Source organism: Hemibagrus wyckioides, linkage group LG18 (genome assembly GCF_019097595.1).
Source record: "Hemibagrus wyckioides isolate EC202008001 linkage group LG18, SWU_Hwy_1.0, whole genome shotgun sequence".
NCBI lineage: Eukaryota > Metazoa > Chordata > Actinopteri > Siluriformes > Bagridae > Hemibagrus > Hemibagrus wyckioides.
Window position 1 is genome coordinate 9812944 of NC_080727.1, and position 15442 is coordinate 9828385.

Here is a 15442-nt window from a genome sequence, read left to right on the forward strand (position 1 = left end):
CAAACTACAGAAATATATAATAACAGAATATATAGCTCAAAGTTAATCTACATTTTAGGTTTAGATAGGTTTCAAGTTTAACGATACACTCTGTTTATCTCTTTATTTTATATTCTGTATTTGATCTCTATATTTGTATTAATAGGTAAGAGGTTTTCTGGTTATTATTATTTTACGTCAACGTTGGAATTATTTACAATACTCTGTTCCATTTTTGACGCATCTAAACGCAATTTTCTATTTTATTCATTCATAGACATGTAAGAAAAAAATGTGTTTTATTTGTTACAACCGTTGATAAATTCTGATTGAATTTTCAAAAATTACCAGCTTTTAGTATCATCTCATTTTATAAGCCATTACTCGACATTATCTATTAAACATTTTAAACGCCTTAAACACTACAAATAGACTGAGACCCAACTCTATTCATATCCTGCAGGTATTGAACGATTTTGTAAATTAAAATATTTTAAAAATATTAAAATAGACAATGTATTTGTGGCTAATTATTGCCTCGTGGGGACAAATTACAAAATAGCCTTGGCGTTCACGAGATGACATTCAAAATTATTTTATTTGACATTACATTTAATCGATATAAATATGTTCAGGAAAGCATATAACAATTAAGAAATGTAAGAAATCTGTATTGGTAGTACGTACAGACAAACTTAGAACATAGCACAAATTAGAGCAATTTAAGAATGCTTTGCCTACACAAAACATCCCGTAGAACAGTATAGCCTAAATCATCTTTTTAAAATAAATCATAAATAGAATAAATGATCAGTTGTCCCCTTATCGGATACAGCCGTCCACACATGCATTCGACGTTTATTCTTATTTTTTCCTCTTTTTACATCACTTGCCATTTATTCTCCTGCTTAGGTACTGTACAAAACAAAACAACAAACAAACAAACAAAACATAAAAACTGTGGTCCGTAATATGCAAGTATTTTTTTAGTAAATAAAAACTCACAAGGCAGGTAGCGTCCCGTGTATTGCAAATATGCGCGTTACATTCTGTCAGTTATGTGCAGTGTGTTTGGTGTAAATGCCTCAAATAATAGGCCTGAATAAATAAATAAATGACAGAGATAGATAGATAAATTAACATCCGGGTCCGTTTGCTTTAGGTTTTTGTAGGTCAGAAATATGAATAAAATGTGGTGTAAAAGAAGACGAACCAACAAAAGAATATTCGGAACCCACGCGCCATTAAGTAAAACTCATGGAGACTGTGTGCTCGAGCGCTTTGCGGCGCAGGGATGCAATACTCGTACCGCGCCACACGTCACTATCTGTCGATGACGAGTTGCAGAGTTGTGTGGAGGCACTCGCGCCAGTCGGGCCCGCGAGTGAAGCGGGAACCATGCCCGGAAACGTGGGCTGGTATAGGTGATGCGACTGCAGGGCCGAGCCGTTGGACGCCATGTTGGACAGACCCATGGAACCAGGCGCCGCCGGACCTGCGCCTCCCAAGCTGCACTGCGACAGTGACTGCGCCATTGCGGGCTGACGGCCGAGCGCCGGCGGAAGTTGAAGCTGAGAGACACTATGCATCCCGGCTGCAGCCCAGCGTGTGTCGTTTGCGTGAAACGAGCATAGACTGTCGTTAATTGATGCCGAAGGAAACTGCGGTAAACCGTGATGAGTAGGAAGTAACGTGCCGGGCGCGCGGAACACGTTCGTGGTCTTCTTGCGCTTCTTCCACTTGGCGCGTCGGTTCTGGAACCAAACCTACGACAAACCAAAGCGCACACTTGATAATGCTGCAAAGCATAACGGTGTCTCACAAATGCACACCTTTTGGAAGCAAATGCAAATATTTATATGCAAAAACTCATAAACAAGGAGCTTTTCTTGCGTCCTCGATAATATAATATCGAGCTTTTCTATTGCGTCGCATCGTCAGTTTTAAGTTTATATTTTTCTTAACCGTTTGTATTTCTTAAGCGTTTTTAGATGATTGTGTGCTTTTTTGTAAGCACTATATAAAATGACCATATAAACAGAATCATTGTTGTCTGTTAGCTCCGCTTTTATTACTTTACACAAAATATTACATGCAAAACAGAATAAAACATGACAATTAAAAATACTGAATAAATCCCAAGACAAAACCAAATTAATAAATACACATAGCCTAGGCCTACACCGAAAGCTATTGAGTACGGAATACAAAGGTGGAATAAATAAAAAATAAAGCAAAATCGTTTGGAATACATATTACTTATTAATTTTTTGGTTAATCATCCATATAAAGCTGTTAGTCAAATACTGTTCATCTTCTTACTTATCACACACACACACACACACTTCTATTTTAAACAGAAATGTATTATTTTATTTTATTATTTATTTTAGTATTAATATAAGTAAAAAACAGGAATAATTGCAAATAAAAAAGGTAATAGTGGCACGATGCTTCACACAGCGAATCTCTTTTTTCTCCGGCAGGCGTCAATTCAATGCACAATTCAACAATTTCCACCTATATCTATGTAAATTATTGTTTTTGAGCTCATTAAATCATTCTCAAAATTGTTAAACACCTATCAGCCTGAATGTCCTTTAAGTGTCCCTGTTTAAAGTGGATATTTCATAACAACCTACTATGTAAATGACAGAATCCTGAAATTCAGACATTTAGATGAACATCTCTGAAACATTGTACGCTTTTTTGTCTAGGCACTTTTCACTATGTAAAGTCAAACTGAAATTAACGTTACTTAGCGCTATCCATTATGCACCCCCTACCACCAAGGCCATTAATTAATGTCTCGTGTGTCTAAAAGCACTATCATGGACTGTTTATGGTCTTGCTCTGTATTTATTTCCCAGCCGCATGAGGTTTATAGAGATCTCATTCACGAGTTGCGCACAGTGATTAATGGGAAGCTAATGGTTTGGAAAAAGAGAAAATTACAAATTACACTCACAGTCTCCGCCCGTTTAAGAGATTAAAATAGCGTGGGTGTAAGGATAAAAATAGGGTATCTTGTTAGAATGACACAAGTGCTGTTACCCGTTAAATCCGCCCTGAGACGAAAAAAAAACACATAAAGCCAAATCACATCCTCTCCGCCATATCTGAAACGTGACAGACTTATTTCCAGCTTGAGAAAGCTGCTGAAGCGGTATTTATTGAGGGACTATATTATTAAGATGACAGTGCGCGTAATCGTTTTTGCAAATTGCTTTCTCTTGGGTTAAAAATGGTCTTACGTTTAACACGTTTTAGTGGTTTGGTTCAGACAGGCTAGAAACTTGCACCTCGCCCGTAAACATTAGTAATTTTGCAAACGACTGGGGCGTGAATATTTTAATGAGTATGCAGTAGTGAGGCTCAGTATAACTAAAGCAAAAATCGCATTCCTGCGCAAGGGCTCTGCTAATTAGGAAGGTCATTATTGGACGTTTGAATAGTTTCAGGTTCAGATTAATAAGCAAAATAGACTAATAAATAATACTGGAATAGGTGGATGATTTGGATTTTATAGCATCACAAGCTCGAAATGTTAGATTGTGAGGTTAACGAGAAGGAATTAAAGCCGTACTCCTGATATCGATTAATAAAGCTATGTGCTCTAGTGATTTAGAACACCTTAAATGTGGTTTAAGGAACGAATTACAAAATACGAATCCCATTTTGCTTTAAATAGCTGGATTAATAAATCAACGACATATACGATATATCACAAACCTTTATCTTGAATAATGTTTTACTTCAATGCAATTCGTGACTGATACACAATACAACCAAACACACGCAGCATGTCATATGCAATTATATAACATTAAAACTAGTATTTATTACTTTATATATCTTTAATGATATATTCCCCAAACAAACATGAAAAAAATAACGACGCGTCCAAGACGCCATTGTAGTCAATGCAAAATCTCAGAATATATACTGGATTGAATTGAAACACGAATTAGAGTTTTTTTCCTGCGCGAATTAGCGTTAAATATTTCCTTTACGCTCTTTTCCATGTTTTTGAATCCGGTGACTCTGCTTATATAGCAGCTCTCCGTTATAGACCTCTCACAGACCTTAACAGTTCTTTTACTATTTCTACTGCTTCTCTACACTATATGGTCGATTGGTAACTCGACGAATTGTTGACAAAAAGGAAGGTGGGAAGGAAGACCCGAAACTAACTTTGGTTTGGTTTAGTTTGGTTGTTTCAGTTGTATTTGATTGTGAAAATATATTGATTATATTATTATATTTTAACCTCTTATCTGTCATATAATAATTAAAAAAAGCTGCTGCTGCAGCAATAACAAAAACAACAACAGCAGCAATAATAATAATAATAATAATAATAATAATAATAATTGTTGTTGTTAATAGCTATTGTGATTACTTCCAAATTTAAGCTAGCATATGTTATACACATTTCTAAACTGACTGACCTGCACGCGTGATTCCGTCAGGCCTATGCGCAGCGCGAGCTCCTCCCGCATGAAGATGTCAGGATAGTGGGTTTTGGCGAAGCTGCGCTCCAACTCGTTGAGTTGCGCAGGCGTAAAACGGGTCCGGTGGCGTTTCTGTTTCTGCGTTTGCTGACTGACGGATTGCGCCGAGTTTTGGTTTTGTTGCTGCTGCTGTTTGTCTTGCTCTTTGCCGTTAGGAGGATTGGATCCAACGTTGCCGAGCTCGTCTCCGGGAAGATGGGTAGTGCCTTCTAGGGTTTCCGGGTTTGGGCCAAGTTCTCCGGTATGTCCGGGCTCAGACACCACGCCACCGACTCCAAGTCTGCACTTCAGTGCCTCTCTGTGTCCCAGGAGCTCCGCCGCGGCATCCTTCATCCCTACAACACACACACACACACATGCGCGAGCGCGCGCGCACACACACACACGTCAAAACACAGCCTGTTTAGCGGATAGAACGATCGCCTACAATCATATTAAAAATCCTCACAATTTACGCACAGAAGTGAACTATTTTGCAGTGTGTCGAAAGCATCACCCTTGTCGTAACGCTGTAACAAGAATAACACAGGAGGAGTGCACACACCCCTCAATTACGTATGCTAAAAGTGTCTAATTCCATTCGGTGGCATCAATATATTTAAATTACATCGTAATCTAATAATGATGATTACCGTATCTTCAAGTAAATTAGATCACTTTCAATTGTATTAGAATCAAACAAGGAACAAATTGTCAGTTTGCACTGCTTAGTTTAAGAAGAGAGGATGATGGAGAGAGCGAGGTTGAGAGCAAAGCTTCTCTAAGCTAACAGTACACATGCCGCGCGGAGTTTTTCGGTCAGTTACTCACCGAGCCGAGCGTCCAGCAGGTCGACGTGCGAGAGCATCATGCGCCGCTCCAGGGTGATGTTTTATTTTCCTCTAAAAAAAACACTCTGTGATTTTAACCTATTTAATATATGTATATATATATTGGGGTTTTAAAAAGGAGGTCCCCTGTATTATAATGCCCTTTAGAGGAACGGGGAGGTGCTTAATAGTTGGATAGCCCCGTAAGCGGCTTCAAATGGGAACCAATCAGCTTTTGAAGCCGGCCGATGTCAGCCACTCACATGCATTCATTTCTCCTCATTTCTCACCGAAGGTTATTATTATGTTTTTAGCCGAACTTCCAAATTCCAGACCGATTTGGTGTTACGGCAAAACGTCAACTTCTTTTAAAACACCTATCCACTCACTTATTGTCCAGCTGACAATAAGAGTAAATAAACTTCCTCTTACTCTTACATGATCCGTTTGATCACAGTATTATTATTATTATTATTATTATTATTATTATTATTATTATTATTGTAGCTGTTGTTGTTGATAACAACAACAACAACAACAACAACAATAATAATAATAATAATAATAATAATAATAATAATAATAATAATAGGGAAATGCTAATGATAATAATGATGATAATAACATACCGCGCTCTCCTAGTCAGTTGATTATAGTTACGGAATGTCCGACTTGTGCTTTTAGACACTACTGGAACTTGTTGCAATGAAGTAATGAAGTCATTTTCAAGACTTTTGGGCCTTTATGTAATTAGTGCACCATTTACTAATTATACTAATGCACTGCAATATCAGACGAGTTCAGTATAAATTAAAAGAAAGGAGAAGTATACGTGAAATACCCTGAAACAGAAACATACTATTTGATTTTTGCTTGTTATGTAAATGAACCCGGAATTACAGTTATCCCTTTCATCCAAAGCGTCTTTGCGCATCCGTTAGCGCAAAGCCTGGAGCCTGAAATATTGTAAGTAGAAAAAGGGTACAAAAAAACCCCAAAACATCAGTCTACTTAAAAAGCAGATAGGAGCCGAGAGCTGCTTGGTGAATTATGCTTCTTAATGCGGCACAATGGAGGATCCCAGCGAGAATACTCTCCCAGTTTGTCATGACACAGACACAGACACACACACACACACACACAGAAAAAAACAACATGCGAGAAATGGTGGAGAAACAGGATCCGGTGCATTTATAAAGCAAACTGTCAGCGAAGCGGCACAGACTCGTGTGAGGGAAGAGTTGTGGGTATGTTTTTGTTTTCTCTCCTGCATTTTGACGAGGAAAAAAACAACAACAACAACAACATTATTGTGTTGAGCACTCAGTGGAGGCTACGAGACATAAATACAGAGTCAGAAGCATGGCGCTGCTAAAAGCGTAATAAAGCGAAAGCCAGGCTTTATGCATATGTTAGCATGATAGTCTGAAAGAATTTTATGTGTTAAAAAGGAATAAAAAAATTGTGTTGAGTGATTTTAAATCATCGCATTATTGAAGTGCTTGCCCCAAATCGTCGCTTGATTGATGGTGTACTTGGATTTTACGACTTTTCAATAGTTCTCGCCTCTTTCTATTTTTTTTTTTTTATAGCTGTACAAAGTGAATTGCTCTCAGCGTGGGTCATAATTATCCGGTTAAAACGCGACGACAGACGCTTAACGACGCTTTCACAGAAACCGAGAAGCGCTTGCAAAGAGATATTACTCGGAGGACAGAACGATAAATCAGAAACAAACTGCGTCCGACCCTCGTGTTAAATTTGCCAGTCTTTGCACCCGTTTCTTTTGGTATCTTTATTCAGCAGTAAAGGATTTTCCGTAGCGGTTCAAGTGATTTTTCCTTAATAAATAGGGTTTAAATGGTTGCGCACAGCCGGGAGCAAGCACACAACAACATTGCTGCGAATACATTGGCTGCCTCTAATGCAATTCATTCTGTGTGTTTACTTCGTGCAAAATTGTACATATTGGATTTCTGCACACCATGCCAGAACCTGAAAGCTGCACGGAGATTACTGGCTTTCTTTGTGAAGCGCGAAGAAAAAGAAAAATGTTTCATTTAAATGTATTGTGAGGGGAAAAAACAACGTTTTATCGCTTTATACGTAATGAGAAAGAGAGAAAGAGAAGGGTGCACGGATTAGGCTCGTGCAGCCAAGGTGAGAAGACAAAACTTATAAATAAGAGAGATAGTATCTAGTAACAATAGCTATAATAATAATAATAATAATAATAATAATAATAATAATAATAATAATAATAATAATAGCATATATGTTTCATTTATCTATATAGTTAATTAAAACGAGACAATAGGTTAATAATACGTAGTTCATCCTCATTAATGTAGAATATTGCCATAAAATTGGTCAAATTCACACTGTAATAAAAGGGGTATAAGGCTATCACCTACAAGTTCTGTAATAATAATAAAAAATAAAAATAAAATAATAAAATAATAGTAATAATAATAATAATAATAATAATAATAATAATTATTATTATTATATCAACGCTTGTTAACGATTTAAGTATAAAAACTGCACATAAATTGTATTGCTCTGTGTGTGTGTGTGTGTGTGTGAGAAGTGTAATTGGTAGTGAATCAGAGCTGAGTCACACTTCTCCTCGCACAAGAGCACATCAATCACGCACAGCCGATAAATAAAAATAGACGAAAAAAAACACACACAAACAAATTCGTGGAATGCAAGTCAATGCAGCGCATCTGGGCGGAAAGTAGACATTTTCACGCACCCTAGAGATGAGGAGTGACTTTTAATAAAGCCACGCAACTAAAACACTGCACGCACTTCGGAGCTGAGAGAATTTCCGTCTTGCCGGAGCCGGGAAAGTAATTAGGGAGTTGTTGCACCGTAAATTAGAAAAAAACTTTTTTGTTTATGTATATATGCACGCATGTATGTATGTATGTATGTATGTATGCATGCATGCATGACACCCTTTTTTATTCCGCCAAGCGTAAGTAATTTGCCAGGCACTCAATTAGAGAATTTCTAAAGAGCAAATCGATCGTGCCCCTGCAGAAACGTCAGTTTAACAAATTAGATTCGCGCGCTCGTGCAGGGGGATTGGGTGGTGCGCGTGTCTGTGTGTGTGCTTAGCTCGTGGGGGGAAAAGAAAGAGGAGGATGCAGGTAGCGCATGCTCATGCTTCAATTAGGAGCGCTGCCCTCGGAACGGGGCCTCGATTAGACCGTGATTCGGCCCAAAGCAATATAATTATGACTCCAAATAAAATAATCAGCATTTGAAGAGCTATTTCCTTAACGAGACGCAGGGGCCGGGTGTCACGAAGCAGCGGCGGCTCATTAGCGCTGTAATGAGCCTGTGGGGGTGGAAGGGGGCTTGATAAATTATCGAAATCGGGATAGTGAAGACTGAGCCAAAACCGAATGAATCTGCTCCACAATCTGCAGTCTAACAATCAATTGGACCTCGTATCACACGCGACGAGCCATAAAGTTACATTTGTAGAAAGGAATTTACGGCTGAATTGATAAATTAATCAATGATGTAAATCGTTGGAGATTAATTTCATTAGGATCACCAGCTATTGGACACTCCGCTGAAAAGACTTCTGGTTTATTTGCCGTCCCTTACAGGCCTAATGGAGAAAACTAGGTACTTTGACCTTACAGTTACACTATTAAGACAAGGAAAATATTACATAATAAATTAGAAAGGGCAGAAAGTGAGCAGCTTTATTTTTCATACCTTGTACTAGTAAATAAATCTAATGGTCATAATTTCAAGGGTTTAAAGAAAAAAAAATGCACTGCAGGTCAGTCATCTCTTTCTCCCTCTCTTTCTCATTTCCCTATAATAATAATAATCTACTATTATTTTTCTTGTAAGGAAAAAAACATGGATGCATTAACATTCATCCACATCACCCAGGTTTTAAAATGCATTAAAATGTTTAAGACTTATGATAAAAAGTTTATTTCGCAATTCATTTCAGTTGCCACATTTGGCCATGGATTTCCTGAACTCCAGATAGGCCTAAGTAACTATGTGATTCACAGCAATTGTACATATTGTGTGATAATCACATATTGCAAGACTAAACAATGGGCTATGTCAGTATGATACTGATGCTGAGTTTATTTTGAAGCATGTAATGTTGGTCTGATTAACTATATTAGCAGCATACCAAAAATGTAACGTATCCAGCTATAGCAGTAAAAACAAAATTAAATGCTGAAAGTCTCTCAACCACATTTTAGCACAGAAGCATACAAACCAAAATGTATTATTATTATTATTATTATTATTATTATTACACATGACAAAACAGTGGGCCAGCCATCAGGTTTCAAACCAGTAGGCTCAACAATGCAATTAATTGCTGCATTAGTGCCTTCTGTGTTCACCAGTCTCAGCAGAACCAGGAACAGGTTTGAGCTCATATGAGTGAGACAATCACTTTTAAATCAACAGGTTTTGTTTTGTGACCATGTTTTTCAAATCACGCTTTAAGTTTTACAACCTTCAAGGTTAGTCAAATCTATGGCTCTTGTTATTGGAAAGTTGCCCCCTCCTCTGCTGGTCCCACAGGAACATTAAAGTCCAAATGTTAACTTTCAATTAAAAAATGTTATATTTAATTAACGATCATATTCATTAATCATTAAATACCATAACATTTCAAGAGCTTGCATGCAGTTGTACCTCAAAAAAAAAACCCCAGAGATTTATGTAAGAATAAATAAATAAATAAATAAATAAATAAACCACACTGATTCATTTGCCTCAGTTAAAGTTAATCAGACAATTAGTAAATGAATAAAAGAACCCAGTGGAAGATGTAATCATGTTCGAATGTTGTTCCTCTCAATACCTGTTTTTCACATCAGTTTTTCTTTGCCAGTGTACACAGAATCAGTAGATAGAAGATACACAAGGATTACAGTCTACTTTATCAGCTATACTGAATACGAATTCATTCTCTTCTGAAGTAAGGTGAGTAATTTTAGCTGTCCATATCAATTTCCAAAATGTGGATGTTTTTTTCCCCTGGCTTTTGATTAAAGAAACCTGGCTCATAGTTACTCAGTTTTTTATTGGTACAGTGACTGTTGGCATTGCAAATTTGTTTTTAAAAATAAGGTTTATAATTATGTCATCAAGCTAATCAGACATAAGGCTCTGTCAGTTACTAAACAAAAGTCGTTCAACATTATAAATGTCGTTCCCATTACTTTTGATATGGATTTATTTTTAATTCATGTCCGAGGTTTATGTGCTGTAAATATAAGGAAAAGTGTCGTGGTTCACACCCTGCTGTTGATTTGTTCTGAATGTATTGAACAGCTATTATACAGAGTTGTCGAACTCTTTAGGAACATTTTACATCATAGGTGCATTTTCATAACTCGTCCAGTCTCACTGACATCAAGACCCACTTGTACTAAAATACAAAACAAACCTTTAGTAAAGCTTACAAACAAAACTTTTCCCTCTGTCACTGTCTTTCCTTATTTAGTATTAAATACCACTTTTTCCACCTACCTGTAATCTCTTAATCAGCTCTGTTTGCTTTACCAAACTTACAGTTAGAATATGTCCATTACAGAAACTTTTAAATATGCAGGCAATAAAGTATAGGATATTTTACCATCTATTATGTTATATTTTATATATTGAGCCCACAGGGTTCTCCATGCACCATGCAGTCAGGACGAAAAACCTCTCAGGGAAAGCAAAGTAGGTGTGTATGTTTTATGATCAACAACTCTGGTGTGATCAGAAAAATGTACACTCTGAAGGAACTGTATGGGAACATAAGCAAGTAAAGCAACTGCGCACTCTGAAGCCATGTTCATTATTATTGCTGAGGATTTCTACAAAGCTTACCTAGGAAAAATAATTCCACATGCAACATACCGAAGGATGGGGTTTTAGAGTACTGCTACTGCTACACTACTAATGCAGTGTTGGATAGACCAGTCAGATTCTATGCAAAATGATTGTTTTGATCATGTGGACAGGAAGACTTTTCAGTCTGGCTCCAATGGTGACATCAAGATACAGAAACATTTTTCATCAGGAAGCACACAGAAGCCAATCAAACCTACCTAAACTAGAAGCTGTGGTTTAACAATAACTTTAGTGTGGCCCAAAACAATTCAGAATTCATCATCGTGGCCTCCAGGTTTGACTTTAAACACTGAGCTCTGGGCCTGAAGAGCATCTTATTCAGCTGTATCTTGAACATCCTGTCATGCAGAAGCCAGGTGGTCAGAATTTGCAGCAACATCTCTTTGCTGACCTACACTTCAGCCTTGAGCCCTGTCCTCAGCCCTCTCCTGTACTTCATGTACACCAATGACTGTCAAATATGACAGAATGATGGTAGGTCAGATCAACAGTGATGAGACAGCTGACAGACAAGAGGTGCCCTGGGTGCCAGAAAAATCATCTCATGCTTAACATCAACAAGACCAGTGAGCTTGTAATGGACCATCACCATCTATGGGATACCAGTGGAACAAGTCTTCATCTACAGTTTCTCCTTTGTTCATATCACTGAAGACCTCACATGAGCCACTCACACTGAGGCAATGGAGAAGAAAGTTCACCATTAACTTTTCTTTCACTGATGCCTGAGGACATTTGGCATGCATGCCTCAACATCCTCAAATCATTCTACACCTGCACCATTGAGAACATCATGCCTAGCTGCATCACCCTACAGTATGGGAAGAGCACTTAACACCACAACCACAAAGTTCTGCAGCTAGTGGTGCAGACAGACCAGCACATCATCAGAGGAGAGGTTCCTTCGCTCCAGCATATCTGAGAGGAAAGCACAAAGGATTTTCAGAGACCACCATAACCATGGACTGCTCTCACTGCTACCATCAGGCAAATAGTAGCACAGTATCTGATCCTACAGGCTGAAGGCCAACTGATTGTTGAACTGTAACTAATGACACCACCACAAGCACAGCACACTATACCTTCCATACACTACACGTTATCATGTACATTTTTACTGGCCTCTCACTGACAGATGGTGTAATATCAGACTCTATCAGAGCTAATGGAAGCAGAGTCCATGGGCAGAAGTTTAATAATAAATCCACAAGCAGACAATCCAAATGATAACCAGTTCAACAATAACCACAGTTCATTAAACCAGGAAGACAATCTACTTGGCAAACAAATCCAAAACACAATACAAGAAATCAGTAGAACAATATACAGAAGCTAGGTCAAACACTGAGGCAAAGAAAACTAAGAACACAGCATGGTACACAGGAAAACACTATTAATACTTCACATCAAGTACTAGAATGTGTATGATCTATACAGGCTTAACCCGGAAATGACTGGGTAATCCGAAAATGCTAGAATTCGGGTGAGGGTTCCCTCTGGTGGTCTGGTGGTGGAACTGAAGATGTTACAGTACTACAATGTGCCTCATGCGCTGATCAGCACAGGCATACCTTCCAGTAATGTTGACCATGCTATCCTCACTATTCTGCACTTCACTGACTGTTCCATTTGCACTACTGAATTTACACATTTCACTTACACATTGTGTAACACTATTGTAGATAAACATGTACTATGTATTGAGTCCTACATGTATACTGTGTGTATGTCATCATGTTGTATATTGTAGATTCTCTGATTGTAGATGTGTAGATATTGTAGATGTGTTTTTGTGTATACTGCACAGCTACAGACAATGCACTGAGGATTTCCACCACCTGTGGTTACGATGAAGTGACAAAGTGATTTGATTTGATTTGTATCTTACAATTGTGTACAGCCAGGTTTTTTAACACGTGACATTTTGTTCATGCACAGTGAGTTAATGCATGCAATGTATGGTAGATCTTCATTCCTAAAACTACATTTGACAAGCATCAACTCTATTCATTCATCTGACCTCAGAGTCAAATTTCCCGTGTGACCTCATAGAGTACTTGCCACTTTGCAAGAACAGAGAGCTTGGTGCAGGGGTACCTTGCAAATTCTCATGTTGTAGATGACTAAAGGTGCTTTGTTCTTAGGTCCAGAGTATTTTGCTGTTTGAAGCGTCCTCATCTCAGTTTTCCATAATGACATCTACGAGACCCAGGAAAATCCCATGGAGGCTTGAGACCTTTTATTCTTCATAAAACAAGCTGTGTATAAATGAGATAAATGTAAGTCACTCTGGATGAGGGTGTCTTCAAATGCTTTAAATGTAAAATCGGTTTTATCCCTAATCATTTGTACAGTTTGTGAAGAGAGCATGACATAAAGGATGTAGAGAAAGGGATGATCAGGGATGAGAAAGGGCTGACCAGGGACTGCTGCTAAATGATCCTTTTCCAGGTTCATCCAGGTAGGTGGGCCAGTGGCACCGGACCCACTCTGTCATTCCTGTTGGGAGTTGAGTCCTGAATTGCTCCAGTACCACCAGCTCTGTGATCTGTTCTACATCCTGCTTCTCTGCCAGCACTTGAATTGTTAGTGATGCTCTTCAGATGTTCAGTCAAGGCTCTGCAGCATCACCCACTTGATGCGGAATACTGCAGATGTGTCTGTGGAGGCAGCTGCTGGGTACCAAGTTGGCTTCCCCTGAAATCAAGGGTGTAGAGGGACTCATATAGCCCTTTCCTTCTCCAGCTATTCCCACTCAGCTGGTGTATGCTCAGAAAGTTTTAAGAAGGCCTCTGGATCATCTGTGGAGGCCATCTTGATGAGTGTGCATATACAGGACAAGAGGTTCAGTTAATATTCACATCAAACATCTGCATGGGGGAAAAAGTGTGATCTCTATGACTTTAACGGTTGGCACGGATGTTGGTACAAGATGGGCTGGTTTGAGTATATCAGAAACTGCTTACCTTCTGGGATTAGTTTTTACACACACACAATTGTCTCTAATGTTTAAACATGATGGTTGCTGGTTCAATCTGCCTCCTCTCCATACCCAACTGAAAATCAACCATGCCCCCACTGCCACAACAATTTAATTATATTTCTGAATGTTCGTTCACTGTTGGAAAATAAAAACCTTGAAAGCTAAGGTTATTTGTTTGTTTACAGAGGTTGCTGAGGACAAAACTGTTATTTATGGCCTGTATGATTTTGATAACTGTATATGGTTTATATAGTCTTTTATTTAGCTGATGTAAAATCATATATAGCTGATGTGAAATCATATAGCAAAAGTACAGTACTATGCAGACAGTGATTTGACAATTAACATGAAAACCAATCAAAAATAGTCCCTCAATGGTATGAGAGCACTTCTTACCATATCAGTGTGGACAACAAAGATGCTCTGTTCTACAAAGTCTGGTCCGAAGCCATAGATCAATAAACTTTAAGCGATATAATAAACAGTCTATCTATCTTTGATCAACAGAAACACAATGGGCATTGTAGCCAGAATTAGAGTTAAAATACCTGGTTTGTGGTGCCTCTTTTTTGGCCACCATAGATCACAGAGGTGCCATTTGAAAGCTAATGAATAGCAATTTCTAGCAGTTATAATTTGCCAGGCTTATCTGGTTCTCTGTCTCCCTCTCTTTAACAATATGTCTGAAGTCTGAAAAAAGGTTATGGGATACCTTGGAAAGAAATTCACATTCAGATCAGTGATGGATTACTACTCAGAATGTTGGGGGTTCAGGCCCCAGTACCACCAAGCTGTTACTGTTGCCTTAAACACCACTTCATACACCAAGTATTCCCCATATATATCTTTTGGTAAGTCAATTAGAATTTCTATTTTGTTCAGATAAGTGTTATAAGATGGCGCTGGTGAGGATGTGACCTCTTTAACCATCTTTTCTTTGCATCATGGACATCATCACATATGATAGAAATACTCTTATTTCTACTGGTCTACAATTCACTCACGTACCACAAATTCTAACCCTGGACTTGAGTGAAATCCTGAGGAGCAACAAAGGATGCGACCAGAATGAAGGCCATGAGCGAAACGAGCCGGCATCAGGAACACGCTGAGTGAACCCAACAGTACCCGACCATGCCAACCAACCGGCCGAGTTCTTCTCGGTTTTCCGCATGGACAGAATAATGGAGTCTGGGAAGCCAAGGGGTGATGGCAAACATCAGCTGGTACAACAGCATGAGCACTGTACCTCT

At 38.4% G+C, this 15442-nt stretch overlaps 1 protein-coding gene across 1 annotated transcript; it reads right to left on the bottom strand.

Moving 5' to 3' along the window:
- Positions 1-270: 270 nt before the first annotated feature.
- otpa (orthopedia homeobox a) lies at positions 271-5505 on the bottom strand. Its single transcript, XM_058416008.1, has 3 exons — positions 5304-5505; positions 4431-4828; positions 271-1745 (listed from the first exon to the last, which is right to left on the bottom strand). Exons 1-3 carry the CDS (start codon positions 5341-5343, stop codon positions 1224-1226), a joined length of 960 nt encoding a protein of 319 aa, XP_058271991.1. The 5' UTR covers positions 5344-5505; the 3' UTR covers positions 271-1223.
- Positions 5506-15442: the final 9937 nt, after the last annotated feature.